Genomic DNA, 17272 nt, shown 5'->3' on the forward strand with positions numbered 1-17272 from the left:
AAATGTAAAAAAGTCACTAGAATATTTTAGCACAATTGGTAGGATTGCAGAAATTGTTCTTTGTGTATATATAGATATATCTCTAGATATCTATCTAAAGAAACCAAGAAAAGCATGCTGCATAGAAAATGTACAATTTAATTACAGAGAGGTAAAACTAATAAAACAACGCTGTTACAACACTGACACTATATATATATATAGATATATATACATATATACATATACACACACCCACGCATGTTTTACATTTTTATCATTACTTGTATACTGTAGCACCAACATTGTATGCCGCCCAAGAGACAATACAGGGACTTATAATACATATGGGCAAACATAAAATCAGACAATATCTCTCGCTAGTTAAGTATGTGTATTGATGACACAGACTTATAAACTTGTGACAATTTGATGTTACTTAATGTATACATGTCTATTTTTAAACAGACAAAATAACCAGGCGACCACAAAATGCCCAGGAGTCCAAGAGAGGACCACCGGAGCCCCAGGATTCCAAGCAAGTGTCACAGGAATTGAATGAAGCACAGGGGAAAAAAATACTGTTTCTTGAAGACGAAATGCTTCGACTTACACAGACCGTGATTGACATGCAAACATCCTTAGCAGGAGTAAATGAAAACCTAAAGATCACTGTTCAAGAAGATGTAAGTAAGATTCTAGTTCCGTGGCTTAACAACTTACCACATACTGATAGTGCTCTTGGTGGTAAAACTGAAACTATTTATATACCAGGAATTTCTGGAAGTGCAGAAAGAGATGATGGAGTGAGGGACATCATTTCAGAACTGGCAGATGTCAAAGAAGCCCTACGGAGCAAAAGTAATCTGATAGAGGAGCTAAATGAGAAAGTAAATGCATATGAGGAACGGTTAAGGGAGTTCCAAGAAGTAGCACGTGGACCCACAGCAACACTGTCTAGCGTGGATGTATACCAGAATTATATAGATGCCAAATTTGAGTCATTCAGAGATGAAATGCTCGATGGAATTGACAGAAAAATGGCAGATCTGAAAAACTCTTGTGACTATAAAATAACCAATGTCCAGCAACAATGTGAGGAGTATGAGAATAGTTGTTTAGGAGTGTTGGAACTTCTTAGAGAGAAGGAAACTGGCCTCAGGAAAGAAATAAACGAGCTCCGATCTCAGATGAAAACACGGTCAAACAGTTCAGGTTGTTGCACAAATGATGACGTTGATGATAAAATAAAGAATTTTGATCAAAAGCTCGAGAGAATTGCAGAAGCCAACAGAGTCCTAAATGTTAGAATGGACAATGAGATGGACCGTATCAACGCCCTAAACCCTGACAATACTTTTGAGGAAAAATTAAATGAACTAGATTTTAAGATTAACGTTACAGAAAAGAATGCAGAGGAGCATTGCTTTTATATTGAGGAAACTTTGAGAGGGTTGATTATGAATAATTCAGAAGATATAAAGGACTTACTTGACCGACGATTTCTGTCGCTGGAAGATAGGCTGGAAAGTACCATATCAGAGATTGATGCGGGCTCGCCTGTTCAAAATGAGCCACGGTCTGTTAACACACATCTTATAAATGATCTAAAGAATACAATTCAACAGATTGAGGGTCAGTTGCAGTCATTGTTGCACGATAAAAATATCGACAGCTATAGCAATAAATACCAACTTTTGTTTCAGAGAGGTGAAGATCATTCTATTCTTTTGAAGTCTTTAAATTTTACCATGAGTGAAAAGTTTGACTTAATCCAAAAAAACAAACTTGGCATCGAAACGGTGCAGAAGGATTTGGGGTTGCTTCGCTATAACCTACACAGGGTTGATGAAGATGTGAATTTCTTAAATGATGAGCTGAAACTCGTTAAAGATCAGTTGCTGGATGTGAAATCTACTGTTCTAAACACACAAACAGGACTTCATACAAAAGTAGAGGAAGTCCAAAAACTCTATAGCAACACCCCATATTCTGTTTCAAATGAAAACTGCTGTAATAGTCTAAAGGAAAAGTTTGAACTGCTGAACAGTGAAGTCTCTGCTGGCAAAGGAAAATGTAAAGAAAATACTCCGGGAATCCAAAAGGAGATTTCTAATGTTGATGCTCGAGTTACAAAGTTGGAGAATGTTTGTGGGAAGCTGGACACAATCTCTGGCAGTCTACAGAGGATAAAAGATGGGCTGAACAAACATGTTACCAGTTTGTGGACCTGCATACATCAGATAAATGGGACAATAAAGTCACATTCCAGTGACATTTTTGGCCTCAAGAATTCTGTCCAGGTGTTTAATACGCATGTCTTCAAAATCACTTCCGATCTTCAGGATCTTCTCAGGGTTCAGCCTGGAGCAGGTAAGTTGTATCTGTCCTAGTTACTGAAAAAAATATAGATCTGTAAAAAATGAATTGAGTCAAAAGTTTTTCATCAAGACATCCCCTATGGCAAGGAAACGCACACCAGCTGTTTCTAGATACAGGTAACAAGATAAACTACACACACAAGAAACAATTAATATTCAATTAGTAGTAAATCAGAAGTCCAAGTTCCCTGTTTCTGCCAGAGAGTAATATTGTTTAATCTGGGTCTATAATTATTGTAGGTTTTTTTTCTTCTTTCTCTCATTCAATGGGATAGAACTTGTTACAGATATTTAATTCTTTGTAACTTTGTGGAGTGAACGTGGCTTGTGCCAGAACTCGGCACATCTGTTCTCAATTTCTACTATTGTCTGGGATGCCGTCCTGTACAGAAGGAACCATGTATTCATTTAAAATAAGAAACATCAAAATGATGTCCTGTAGAAACTCTGTGTCCCATTTCTTTCACGATAAAATTCCTTAATCACCACATTTTCTTCATTCTCCTATCCTTTATAATAACATTTGCTGCAAGTTGATGAGGAAAATAAACAAACCAGAGCTTGCAGCCTAAAGACGGACACATACTACATACTTCCCTGATTGAAATAATTATTCACTGGCAGTGGAGAAGAACTTAATTACAAAGCAATGCATTGAAAACTGTTAGCTATGTGGCATTCTGACCCATACACATTTATTTTGTAAACACATCGTAATAATTAAAACCAATAAACAGATTAAGAAAAGCATTTTACAATCCATCAAATTTACAACATCAAGATCTTCAGGTCAAGAGAAAGTAAATAGTAAACGTTTCAATGTATTGCATGGATAAAACCCATTCAGTGTGAGGGACATGCCATTTTAGGTTTTGAAGTACCCCATATTAGAAAATCTGACCAGCATCCAAGAATGTGGCACAGTGCAGATGTAGTCAAGTATCAAGAACTTGGGTATAAAAGTGAGCTCTCTACTATAATAGCCAGAACTTGGCTACTTGCAGTACTTGGAGATTTTAGCAATACCCTTTCTTTGCAGCAACAAGCATTAATGCTGCAGTTCAAGCAATATCCTACATGTGTTTTTTTTTATTTTTTAACAAATCAGTTCTATACTATGAGAAAATACTTGTAGCATTTTTTGTAAACAATTTTTAAAGACATTTTTAATGTATTATAATGTAATGAGCATTTTTTTGTTTCTATAGCAACCATTTACAAAGTCACATCCCCTTCCTCTTCTGAAACAGGCTCTGGCACACCCCTTTTTGAGCCTGCCCTCTTTCTAGCAGTGCACCAATTGTATCTAGTGACTGCCTTGTCACATGTTTTTCCCCGTAGAACTTTGCATCTTTGGTCCCCTTCTGCTGCACTGACAGCCATTTAGTGAACCCCCGAGCTGAATCTTCGCCGATCGATCACAGGAGAACGGATCGATCGGCAACTTAGCTAATTACTTATTGTGTGGATTGTATTGATGCACATATTAAATGGGGGGGGGGGGGGGTGAATAGCAGCTTTGACTGCTGCTTTAAGACCATGGTAATCCCATAGGGGGGTTATACAGAGAGAGAATGAGGCAGGGTCAAGTAGAGATGTGTGATTCTGGGACATTTCCTGTATGCAAGATCACTGAGGGACACTTATAAAAGTGTTGCATTATTACATTGCTATGTAAAGTTGTGTCAAGAACATGTTATTTTTTAGTTTTGCAACTATTGTGAAGATATTGTGAGATTTTAAATACATTTTGCTTTCACTGCAAACCAGAGGGATATACAATCCAATTTATATAATCTATGCCCAGGACATATTTCAAAACTAGAGGTAACTCTCAATGTATTACTTCCTGGTAAAACATTTTTTATAAATAAATAAAATAAAAATGTAAAGAGGTGCACAGGCTGTTAATTTTTTTTTTTTTTTTTATCAACTACTGAGAATTTGTCCCATTTTTTTTTTCTTCTTCTTTTTCTAAAATATGAGGACAGAATTGATAGTGGTTTTGAGCTTGACAATGTTGGCATATACCCCAGTGATGGAAGTTGCTTTAAAAATTGCCCTTCTGTTCTGAATTGTTAATATCCAACAAAGGTGTAATTAAATGCTTCACATTGGTAAATGCCTTACCAATTCTACAGGTTTTTTTTTTATCATTATTATGACATGTTTCTGTCTTGCTTCTTGCAATATCCTATTTGTTGGCAAAATGTCCTTGCATGATGTAACTGTAATGGAAATAAGTCCAACAGTCCACCTGACAAGCAAACAGAATTGTATGGTAATTTATTTTTAGTAATGCTAAATAATTTTCCATCCAAATTTTAATCCTAACATCACTTACTTGGAACAATAACATCGTGGGTATAGACTTTGTATGAAATGAGTCATCCTCTTCTCTCATTGTATTACTCAATAAAAAAAATGGTCAATTAGCCCATGTAATGTGCTTTTATATTTTAGTGTTCGTTTCTCATCAAAGCAGGACCACTCAGAGATGGCAGAGCAGAGAAATCAAAGTTTTCAGAAATAGACCATTTTACACTAAGGTTACAAATTCTATCTGTCCATGAAATGTCTGTGAATTGACTGTATAACCCTGTTCTTTTAATGAAACTATGTATTTTTTATAACTCTGTGCCCAGGACATGCTTGAAAACGAGAGGTTACTCTCAATGTATTACTTCCTGGTAAAATATTTTTATAAAAATAAAATACAAATACAAAAGGACAGCACATTTTCAGCCTCGTTTTGAAGAGGAGATGTTAGGTTTGCTGTTGTTTTTTTTTCTATAAACACAGGTAATATAGAAGTTGGAAGATCGCTCCACAGTAGTCTCTGAAATAACTACAGTGGTGAGAAAAAGTTTGAACCCCAATGATAATTACTGAAATTCCATAGTTTTTCCATGATAACTTTTTTTTTTTTACTCAAAACCAATATTTTCTTAAATATCCAATAGGGTTTAATTTAACCAATTCCATGTCTTTTGAAACAAAATTATGTATGAATTAGACGAACAATGAGTAATTAAGAGTCCGGGTATGTGCAAAAGTAAGTGAAACCACACAGGTGTGTGGAAACGCCATGCCACAATCAAAAGAAATCTGAGGACCTCAGAGAAGCAGTTGTTGATGCTCATCAGTCTAAAAGGGTTACAAGACAATTTCTAAGGACTTGGGGATCCACCAATCCACTGTTAGACACACAGTCTGCAAATGGGGAAAGTTAAAGACCACAGTTACTCTCCAGAAGCGGTCGTCCTACCAAAATCTCTCCACGAACAAACCGGCAAATCCTCCAGGAAGTCACAAAGAACCCCAGAGTAACATCCAAGCATCTGCAGGCCACTCTCGCCTTGGCTAATGTGATTGTTCATGACTCAACTATCAGAAAAAGACTGAACAAGAATGGTGTTCATCGAAGGATAGCCAGGAAGAAATCACTGGTCTCTACAAAGAACATTGTTGCCTGCCTGAAGTTCGCCAAAGAGCACATACAGGCATACCCCGGTTTAAGGACACTCACTTTTAGTACACTCGCGAGTAAGGACATATCACCCAATAGGCAAACGGCAGCTCGCGCATGCGCCTGTCAGCACGTCCCGAACAGCAATACCGGCTCCCTACCTGTACCGAAGCTATGTGCAAGCGGGGAGACTATAGAGCCTGTTACAAATGCGTTATTTACATCAGTTATGCAGGTATATGATGAATGCAGTACAGTACATGCATCAATAAGAGGAAAAAAGGAGTGCTTCACTTTCAGTACATTTTCGCTTTACATACATGCTCCGGTCCCATTGTGTACGTTAATGCTGGGTTTGCCTGTACATGATCTACAAAACTTCTGGAATAATGTTCTCTGGGCAGAAGATTCAAAGGTAGATCTTTTGGCCTCAATGAGAAAAGTTATGTTTGGTGAAAACCAAACACTGCGTTCGAACATAAGAACCTACTCCCAACCGTCAAGTATAGGGGTGGGAGTGTGATGGTTTGGGACTGCTTGGCTGCCTCAGAACCTGGACATCTTGCCATCATTAACATACAATGCAGAATTCGTGGTTATCAGAAGATTCTGGAAGAGAATGTTAGGCCATCTGTCTATGAGCTGAAGATTAAGCAAAAGTGTGTCATGCAGCAAGACAATGATTTTAAACATACAAGCAGATCTACAAAGAGGAATAGAACAATAGTTCAAAGAGACCAGTGCTTCAGAGTAAGCAGCGAAACAACATCAAATGAGTGTTGATTAGTGAAATCAGAAAACAATATTCGTGTAGATGTAACTTGGTTATAATGGCCTTGTTATATGGTTGTGCCAAAAAGTCTCATATATATGATTCAGTCCATAGCTCAAATGTGGAGGTATGTGTACCCAAGTGCAGTGCAATTCTTAGGATAATAAAGCCAATATCTGCCTATGATAACCGGTATGTAGGAATGAAGAGAAAGTATCCGGTGCCACAGCAAACAGCAAATCTGACGTCAGTTCCAAAGATTGTACAAAAGAAGCTTTATTGAGGTAGACACACACTTGAAAAACAGCAGGCTGCAGCACAGCCTCCTCCTCTACGCGTTTCACGCTATGCTAGTGCTTCGTCTGCCACCTACACTACCAAGTGTTAGATTTACACAGCGGGGTGCCTGAGCGCATGGCAGCCACACACTCTATGATAACCGGTATGGCTGGTTCTCCTCACCACTCTTAGGTATTGACCCCTAGAGCAATAATGATATAATTTTCAATCTTCATCTCAGCTAATGGAATAGTAAATGAAAAACCATTGGGGTAGTACTCACAGTTTGTAGATTCTGACTTCATATGCATGCTTCCTGCTTATCGATATTCAAGAGTGATTCCAATAGTATGGAGAAAAAAGCTGTGCACTGCAGACAATGTTGGGTCTAAGCGCAAAAAAGTATATATATTAAAAACAATTTATTAGAGTGGCTGACATCATGGAGTGTGGCATGTAGTTACTCTGATGCGATTCGAGCTCACGACGCTTCATCAACGAGTATGTGACCCCTTGCCAGCTCCCCTGTTAATATAGAAGTCCGCAACCTGAAGTGACGTGATGCACTTGGCATCAGCAACAAAGTCGAAAATGGGCCTGTAGTCTGCAAAAGATCTACAAACGAATGGCTGGAAAAGATGAAATTCTGCGTTTTAGAGTGGCCTATTCAAAGTCCGGACCTAAACCCAATCAAAATGCTGTGGCAGGACGTGAAGTGAGCTGTCCATGCAAGGAAGCCCTCAGATGTCACAGAGTTGAAGCAGTTCTGTAAGGAGGAATGTGACAAAATTCCTCAAAACCGATGTGAGAGATTGACCATCAGTTGCAGGAAACACTTCAATTAAGTCATTTCTGCTCATGGGGGTAACACTGAATCTAAAGGTTCATATACTTTTCCACACGTGGATATTGAATTTTGAATAATTTGTGGATAAATAAATGTTGAAAAAGTATCATGTTTTTGTGTCATTTGTTTGGTCAGGTTATCTTTGTCTATTATTAGTATTTAGATTAAGATCTCATAACATTTTAGGTGTGAAATATGTGAAAATTAAGGTGTTCACAGACTTTTTCTCACCAGTGCATATCAAATGCCTGTTGCCTCTTTAACTATGAATCAAAAATGTAAAACAATGCATCTAATTTAAGAATATATTTATTAAGCACCATTTCTGTTCTTCTTGGAATCTAGGTAATGAACAACTGGAGCAGACCCCACAAATTAGCATTATACCTCGGCCACCACCAAGAACACCACAGAAGCCATCTTACCCTCACGTGCCAGAGCAGCCAATTTACCCACAAGTGCCAAGGCAGCCTGTGATACCACATATCCACCAAGAACCTATGCAACCACAGATACCTCAGCTCCCATCCCTGCCACAAGTACCAGAACAACCAAAACTACCATCCCAGCCAAAAGTACCATTGCAACCAAAACTACCTCAAGAGCCAAACTACCCCAAACCACCTCAACAGCCACCACAAACAAAGGCACCTTTCTTGCCAGGGTCTGTTGTCCTACCAGTTCTTCCTGGCAACAATGGCTTCATCGTAGAGAGTGGTCAAGCTGGCCCTCCAGGAAAGGTTCTAAAGTCTGGATCAGGGCGGCCTAAAAGTGTTGATGGGCTACACGACATGCCAATGTCAACAGGTTTTGCTGGAGCACCAGGTGAGATAATGAAATAAGTATAGTTGTGAAATTGTGATACTCCTTGTATCATTTAAACAGACATTGTGACGATGTACTTCTTGTGAATTATAAATTAGTTAGTACATTACAATAAGCCCACACATTCATAAATTCATAATTCATATCAAATAAAAAGGCATATATTATATTAACCTACTGCACTTTTGTAGTTTTATATACAGTATATTTACCAGCTCTCATTTCACATTGACAATCTTAGTGCTAACTGGATACAGGCATACCCCGGTTTAAGGACACTCACTTTAAGTACACTTGCGAGTAAGGACATATCTCCCAATAGGCAAACGGCAGCTCACGTATGTGCCTGTCAGCACTTCCTGAACAGCAATACCGGCTCCCTACCTGTACCGAAGCTGTGCGCAAGCGGGGAGACTATAGAGACTGTTACAAATGCGTTATTTACATCAGTTATGCACGTATATGACGATTGCAGTACAGTACATGCATCGATAAGTGGAAAAAAGGTAGTGCTTCACTTTAAGTACATTTTCGTTTTGCATACATGCTCCGGTCCCATTGCGTACGTTAATGCGGGGTATGCCTGTATTTCATACATTTACATTTTAGTTTTTTGTTTGTGTAACACAAGTAAAGTCTAGACCAGTATGGTGATTTGAAACCAAACTCACTTATGCTATGTATGTAAAAATACAGTACTATTGCTGTGGTACGGCTTATATTATCTAAATAAACAAATACAGTAGTAATCTACATTATATCACATTTATAATAGTATAACCTCTTTGAACTATGAAACTAACAAATATTCCAAAATAAAATGCTTGTCAATAAAATGTCAGGTGAAGTCCTCATTTAAGTAATGATTGCTTTTTGTTGCAGGATATCTTATACCAACTGAAGATTCAAAAGGTAATTTGTTTTCCATTTTTCAGCTGTAAAACTTTGGTAACAACTGTAGTGTCTGTACTCCAGATTTTGTCTTGGCATCAAATCTGCAGTCCCACATGGTAAAGTTTTAGTTCATGTTTGTGCCTTTACTCTACTTGGAACCGAAACCCTAGAGTCACCAAAATAGGCGGGCAGAGAGTAGACACTTGTTGTCATTCATTCAACTTCTATGACATTGAGCGTGTGTTAAATGCCCCAAAAAGTGGCAACTCTGGGGATGGTGTGTACCTCTGCTCCATTATTTAGACAGATTTATGGAAGGGTGCAAGTGTTTGAAATATTTATAAATCTCTTATTTAAAGCTGTTTTTCCTGATTGGATGGTTTATACAACCCAGCCCAAATGAAAGGGCTAAGCTATGTATGGTCAACAGTTTTTCATCTTCCTGGTAAGGAATAAAAAAAAAAAGTCAAATTCTAGGTCAGAAGTGGATGCCACAAGAAAGTATGACACCTGTTTGATATAGACAAGCGGTTCTCAAACTTCCTTGTATACTGGTTGATATTTGTGGGGACGGGCTGTCTGCTAGTTTGGGAACCTTTTGTCTTTAGACTGTGTTGGTAAAGTACGTGCTAGCAAAAAGAGTTCAGTGGACCAGGCAAGGTTTCTGGACTGTTCTGTACATGTCTATGCACGGATTCCCCTAACAAAGCAGAATGATGCTATAAGTTCTGTTCCATATAAGTCACTTCATTATTTTAAAAAGTCAGAACTTACGTTTTGTTTGCATGTTTCTGGGAAGGTTTGTACATTCAATGAGTTTTGCTTGTGGATCATGATGGTGTTTTTAAGCTTTTTGTTTTGACCGTTCTTTACTATTATTTAGCGGTCCCATAAATGAAAATCTTGGGAATCCGGTAGTAATAACAATTATGGGCACTAAGAAGATAGAATGAAAGCACTAAAAAAGCGGCTACCTTTAGAAGAACGTTCATCAAGAAAAACAATGACGTTAAAGGGCATTTATCTGAAATCTTTTAAATAAAAATTGTATTTGCTCTTTAGGTTACAGGATAATGTTGCTTAAGTTCTAGCCCATAGATATTTGTTTACATTTTACCCTTTTTGTGTGTGACATTCTTGTGTACAGTACACATATATAGTAAGGGGGAGCACATTTGCTGGTTCAGAATCAGATATCACTATTTAAATCAAACATTGAAACTAAATCTGAGCCAAAGCCTGAAATAGGCTCACCCTCAGAACATGTAGAAAAATCCACATATTTTTGTAAAAAATGTGAAGCTTGAAACAAATTAGATCAAGTCATTAGAAAATGTCGATTTTTTTCCCCTCCTCGCTATTTTATAAAAATCCAAAACAAAAACATTACACAAGATTTTTAGAACCACAACAAATACCAAAACGTGTTTATTATTTTTAGAACCAAAACACCAGGTTTTTTTTTTTTTTTGTAACTTAATTTTTTATTGATTCAAATTCACCAGTTTTAGTGCCTACCATTAGTATATAGTGAGACTTGTATAACTATGATGCATAATCACAAAGTTGTGTATAAGCAAGATATAGTGTCAAGTTAAAAAAAAACTTGCATAATTTTCAACAAAGCTATATATGGGAAATGTTTACTGTAAGGGTAATTACAATTGTATGAGGAAGCCATTTGCATTGGTAAATAGTTTGACATGCCTGTTTTATGTGTGTTGAGTGGGACAGCACAATGAAGTCTAAACACACTGGGGTTATGCTCTTAAGGGAAATGTAGATGTGTACATGAATGATCCTTATGCAGAAATAAACCTTCAGAAGTTTGATTGTAGTAATGAGTTACTACTATAGTGGAAAAGTGACCACTGTTAAGGAGACGAGAATGATGTTACTAACTAAGCAATATAAGGCACTTGATGAAATGGGGGCCCACTACAGAACTAAATATAATAGTTATTGGTTGCATTTGCATTTCCATTTAAAGGGGATTTTCTATCTTTTAATTACAAATTATATCTTGAATAAATCTATTTGACATTATATGATATTATCTGAAAGTTATAGGCTCATAATGAGGAAAACGCTTCAATATCCTCCAAGAGTTGTGTGATAATCCCAAAAGGATTTAAATCCCATATCTGCATTTTCAAATGTTTGTCATCTAGTAAGCAGGCCAATAACAGTCCTTTTATTAACAGGGCTGACATTTTAATGATAGATTTTTTAATGATATTATCTTTTGAAACACCCACCATTTAACTTCGCTTTCTTTCATTCTTCAGATCATCCCAAAATACCTGTTTTTTCAGAATCCCAAGGTAATGCATTTGTTTTTATATTTCCGCTCATTCATTTTCTTACTCTGTTTTGGGGGGTGGGAGGGCTTCTACTTATTTTAATCTTGAATTATTTTTTTACAGGGTCCTCTGGAGCCAGACAGGCATATTTTTGGCTCCGGGGATCGTGTACGTACCACTGTTAGAGCAAAATCAAAATGGCAGCCAAATCTCACTGGTTTCTCAGGCCAATAGGAAGCCACAACGTCATCTGTTGCAGCTTTCTATTAGACGACAGTTTTAAATGTCAAGGTAGAACATGGTTACCTACCATGCTAAGTATCCGGGTAACTGCGGGTCACCGGAGGTACAAATAGTGACGTTGAGCTCTAGTGAGCCCCGCGTTTTGAATTGGTGGGATTGCTGCTCTAAGACAGGTCTTGCAATACATTTATAACGAGTTCTCACCACAAACAGGATGGAACCACAGGGCTGAGGTGGAGATGTTGGAATACTCCGACCAACAACTGCGCAACCGCATCCGGATTGCAGAGTCGTAGTCGTGTAGCTGCGTCAGGGTAGGAGAGGTCAGAATAGTCGTAATACATGCCGTGGTCTGGGATTGGAGAAGTTGAATGGTCGTACTGCGTAGCTGAGGTCCAGGAGTGGAGAGTTCAGAATGGTTTTTGTGCATTCCCGAAGTCTAGGGTCCAGAGAAGGTAGCGGTCCAGGTGCGAGCTGAGGTCAAAGGTACAAGAGATCAAAGCAGAATGCACAGAGCAATGGCAGGGCATCAGGATGCTTGAAGCAAGTACTAGTACATATACAAAAGTTTATGCTCGGCCAATTTGGCTCACGCTAGCTGAGCATATAAGAGCAAGGAGCCAATGGGAAGGTTCCTCCAGGCTGTGAGTCATGCATAATTACATGTACGCTGTGTACTGAGACAGGGGCAGAGTGTATCACAGCTGTGGAGTAATTGGCGGCATTAACCCCTCGAGTGCCCCTGGTATTGCGGCACCGACGTGAAGTGGGAACAGTGACGTCCACTGTTGCGTCATGGGACGTGGCATGGGGGCGGAGTCTAGGTCCTGGTAGGAGTACTGCGGCACTTACGCACAGTGCACGCGCGAGGAGTGTCACCCAACGCGTCACGGGACATGTCACAAGGGGCTGGGCCGAGGTCCAATCCTCACAGCATTGCTCTGCAATCCGGTACATGCCCCTTGCATTGCAAAATAGACTGCCCTAAAGTTACTAAACAGCAGTTCATAGCATGGAGCGCTATGTTCATACGGAACCCTGGCAGTCTGCACAATACCATAGTGCTATATATACTAATGTGTCAACATGAAAACAAACTGATGCCTTTCTTACATATGATGCTGATCTCTACTGGAAAGATATTACCCTGGGGTGGATATGTATCCATGCCATGTCATTTGCTGATGCAGCTATTTTCTAATATTTCAATTTGTGCCAACATCAAAAGTATGCAACTTATTATTTATTTTTAATTTGATACAGGTTCCATAAAAACAGAGGTTAACGCATCACATCTGGTATATGAATTGAATTGGGGAAAAAAACAGCAGCACTTAGATGTAATCTTTTATATATCATGTTATAAAATGGCAACAAATAACTGTTTCCCCAGCTGCTCCGAGGCTCACCTCCCAAAAGACAAGCCGATGCTACACAAGTAGAATATGTGGAGATGTTCTTGGTACAGTGATGCCTAGAGACACACATGGATTTCTAAACATTAAAATGCAAACAGAAAATTTGTCTCGCTTTATACATCATTCCCCTAATATAGTGCGAGCTAAGGTTTCCTATGACATGATACAACACACATCACCCTGCTATAAAGTGTGTCTTGAATATGAAATCAGTGAGGTCTTTATCTTGTAGACTGAAGCACTTAACTGAATCATTTTAAACCATGTGGTTTCAAAGGTTTACTCGGATCCATCTTATAACTTCGTTTTAAAATGAAATGCATAGCTATGCAAATTCTTTCACCATGTGGATGTATTGGGATTTGATTTGCGACTTATTAATGTTTAATTCGGAAGTCCGGCTTTATGGGTTACTAAAATGTTTGAGTCCTGATGGTCTGTAATACAACAAAAAATATATTTTAATATATTAGTAAAATCTGAATGTATGCATGTTACCAATGCCATTCTATTGAGAGCTACAGCAGGGTACAGGGTGCTACTGCTGTGCTGCTTTGGACATTGAGATAATAAAGAAGATGTGTATTGGTGGACCATTGTGTAAACAATGTATCTCTAGGCATTCCTGTTCATTTTTGATGATTGACTAGACCAGGGGTGGCCAACTTCAGTCCTCAAGGGCCACCAACAAGTCAGGTTTTAAGGATACCCCTGCTTCAGCATAGGTGGCTCAGTCAATGACTGAGCTACTGATTGAGCTACCTGTGCTGAAGCTGGAATATCTTTAAAACCTGACCTGTTGGTGGCCCTTGAGGACTGAAGTTGGCCACCCCTGGGATAGATTTTAAAGCCATGATGTCTGCAGGAACACTTTGTATATTCCATCTAGACAGAAATGTAATAATGTCCTTAGTTGCAGCTTTCGTTTATTTAGTGGTGTATGGCTTCTGTACATGGTAAATGTACAACACAGGTTTTTCTGCATTATTTTGTGTGTTTTTTTTTAATTTATTGAATGTCATTTGAAGGTGTAGTCACACTTCGGAACCACCTGATGTAAGGGCCATGATTAGTTTGACACTAGGTGTACAATTCTAAACCGATTCCTGCAGATCTAAGTATTTTAAAATAAGTTTTAAAACTCTGTTAATCACATTTAATTTGGTCACCAATGAAACTGAACATGGGCATTTTTCAACCATTGTCCTAGTTGCACTACTCACAATGATAAGATAATCACAGCTATGAAATCCGAATCCATGTGGGAGAACCAATTAGTATAAGCAATCACATAAGAGATACAGAAGGTAGTTATAGGAACAGTAAGACCCCAAATAGTTTCAGTTCACTAAACAGATTACTGTCAATAGTTCAAGTTGGTCATATGTGTGAGAGAGCAGCTTTCAAAACCTTGGGTTTTTTTTTGTTTGTTTTTAATACAAGATGTGCTTTGTTAAATTTCATGTAATGTTGATATTCTAACCCTGGAACCATCGAGTGCTACCATTACTCTGCAGTTTGTGCATTAATGCTGCCATTTACTCTTCTGTTATTAAACTGTAAACTTGGTCTGTTTTCTTTCCCATAGGGGTCACTACTATAGCTGCTCTGGTGTCTTTTTCTGCGGGGCTGACTCAGCGACCAGTTCCTTATGAAGTTGGAGGGATTAATTTTAACAAGGTGTTGGTTAATGATGGAGAACATTATAATCCATTAACAGGTAACATCCTAGTTTCAAGTAGTACACGTTTTAAGATTTTTTTTGGGTGGGTGTATCACTGTGCAGATGCCCAGAAATGGAAGAACTCCAGTATATGTGTAGCAGGATTCCAGAGTTGGAAATTACATCTGTACAGCCTAGAATGAAGCATGGTCATTGTGTGAAACGCATAGGATGTTCTGGGTTGTAGAAACATAATTTCCCAAACTCAGATCCTGCTGCACATACGCTGTAGTTCTCCGTTTTCTGGGCGTCTGCATGTCGACAACGTAGGTCACCTGTTGGAGATTTGCCCACTGAACTTACCCAAACATGTGGCTACCAGTCCACTTTTATTCACTTATGTGTCTTTGTCAGTTTTTATGATTCTTTGTAAGATAGAACTACACATGCAATAAAAATGTTTGTTAAGCAAATGCTCATTCAGATTTCCTGCATTCTGCAATAGCCCATTGACAGCGGCAGATACAGAGGTGATGTAAAAAAAAAAAGTAGCTTAAAGAGACACCCAAATAGCACAAGATAGTGAATGCTACATGAGCTTATTTTTAGAATTCGTTTGTGGTACAATATATTCATTTGAAGGCTGCGATGGCTTTTAATGTACCACCGACCTCACAGTTCTGTACACACAATAACATCTATTTACATATCCACAGTGCTCCAGGGCCAGTCCGGCTACTAGAAATTTACAATTACACACTAGAGACTAATGTAAAGAAAACAATCTTACAATTCAATTCTCTCACACTTTAGCTCCAGCTTGAAGACTATTCTGTTCTTTTTCATTCCAGCAAATATAGACAATAGGTATCCGGGATATTGATCACAAGTATAGCCTGTGCATGGTGTAATAGGCTAAAGTATAAAAACATAGCTTTTATGCACGGTACATGACAAAATGGCCCCTCTTGTTTTATATCAGTAGGTATATTCATCAATAGAAGGTCAGAGGCAGTCATCAGTTGCCAATGGCAGCACAGCCTTTATTGTCACCTTTACGGGCAGGATTAACCTTTCAGCTTTTGCCACATGGCTTTAACGACAACAAGATGCAATAGGCCAGTGAAGGGGTTTTTGCAAATAATCTTGATTAGAAATCATGTTCTAGTCCATTATAGTAAAGCAATATGTTTAAGTTTAATGTTACGTTATTTAAACAGGAGTCTTGCAACTGCAGGTCCATAATACCTACTGTAAATAGCCAATCAGAATTAGGTGAGCTCAGACCTGCCCCTGTAACAGAGTATCAGTAACACTACATCATTCAATACCTTTATGGAGTAAGCTGCTAGGAAAATAAGATTGGCCATAGTTTGGCTGAAAAGCATACCGTTTTTTATATGACCGTGTCTTGCGTTCACCTCCAGCAATGTGGAGGGCATATAAAAGCTCTTGCGGATCATGGAATTTGTAACATCAGTAGCGTAGCAAATAAATAACTCTCACTGGTGGCTCATCATGTTACCATTAAGGCCTATAAATTGGGAGTGTTTTCCTGTGCAGTCGCAGAGCAGACAAATAATAAAAAAAAAAAAAATCCTTTGCAAAAGCGTATAGTTTTATTACCTCATCTGGGGAGAAGTGGGAGTTTACCATGCTGGAGCAGTTAGCAGGACATTTGAGCATGAGTCATTGATTATTACATTGCATTCCATCTGACTCTGTCTGTGTACAGTGTGCATCACTGGCTCTCATTTTTCAGCATTTAACAACTTTTAAAAACCTATAATGCAGATTATCACTGTGTTTCTGCGCTCAAGAAATGCTTTATTGGTAACTAATTACCTGTACAAATCCATGGGTTTTAGGACAACGCTAGTTTATTTTCCGACCTTTTTGTTTGAGTAGCCGCAAACGTCTTGGGGACATTTGGTGAAGATTCAGGATATAAACAGATTTTGCTAAATAGTGACAGTCCCCTGTATTTGGCAGCAAACCTGAATATAAAAGCAGCACACTGTTTTTTTTTGTTTTGTTTTTTCTCCCCAGAAATAATTTTTTATTAGCTTAAAATAAACATGACCCAGAATCAGGTACATTATCTGTAACAGTTGTTAGTGCTTCTCTGTGTGTTATACTTTCACATCATGTTTTATTTATCTGTTGATGTATCTTAAAAGAAATGGGAAAAACAGCGCA

At 38.3% G+C, this 17272-nt stretch overlaps 1 protein-coding gene across 1 annotated transcript in view; it reads left to right on the top strand.

Annotated features, from left to right (window-relative positions):
* Positions 1-17272, top strand: part of EMILIN2 (elastin microfibril interfacer 2) — a 77159-nt gene that overhangs the window by 52888 nt on the left and 6999 nt on the right. Inside the window, exons 4-8 of the mRNA XM_075585267.1 lie at positions 448-2352; positions 8073-8552; positions 9435-9464; positions 11735-11770; positions 14999-15130. Of these exons, the coding sequence (XP_075441382.1) occupies positions 448-2352; positions 8073-8552; positions 9435-9464; positions 11735-11770; positions 14999-15130 (2583 nt within the window). The remainder of the gene's footprint in view (positions 1-447; positions 2353-8072; positions 8553-9434; positions 9465-11734; positions 11771-14998; positions 15131-17272) is intronic.

The sequence above is a fragment of the Ascaphus truei genome, chromosome 2 (genome assembly GCF_040206685.1).
Source record: "Ascaphus truei isolate aAscTru1 chromosome 2, aAscTru1.hap1, whole genome shotgun sequence".
Lineage (NCBI taxonomy): Eukaryota > Metazoa > Chordata > Amphibia > Anura > Ascaphidae > Ascaphus > Ascaphus truei.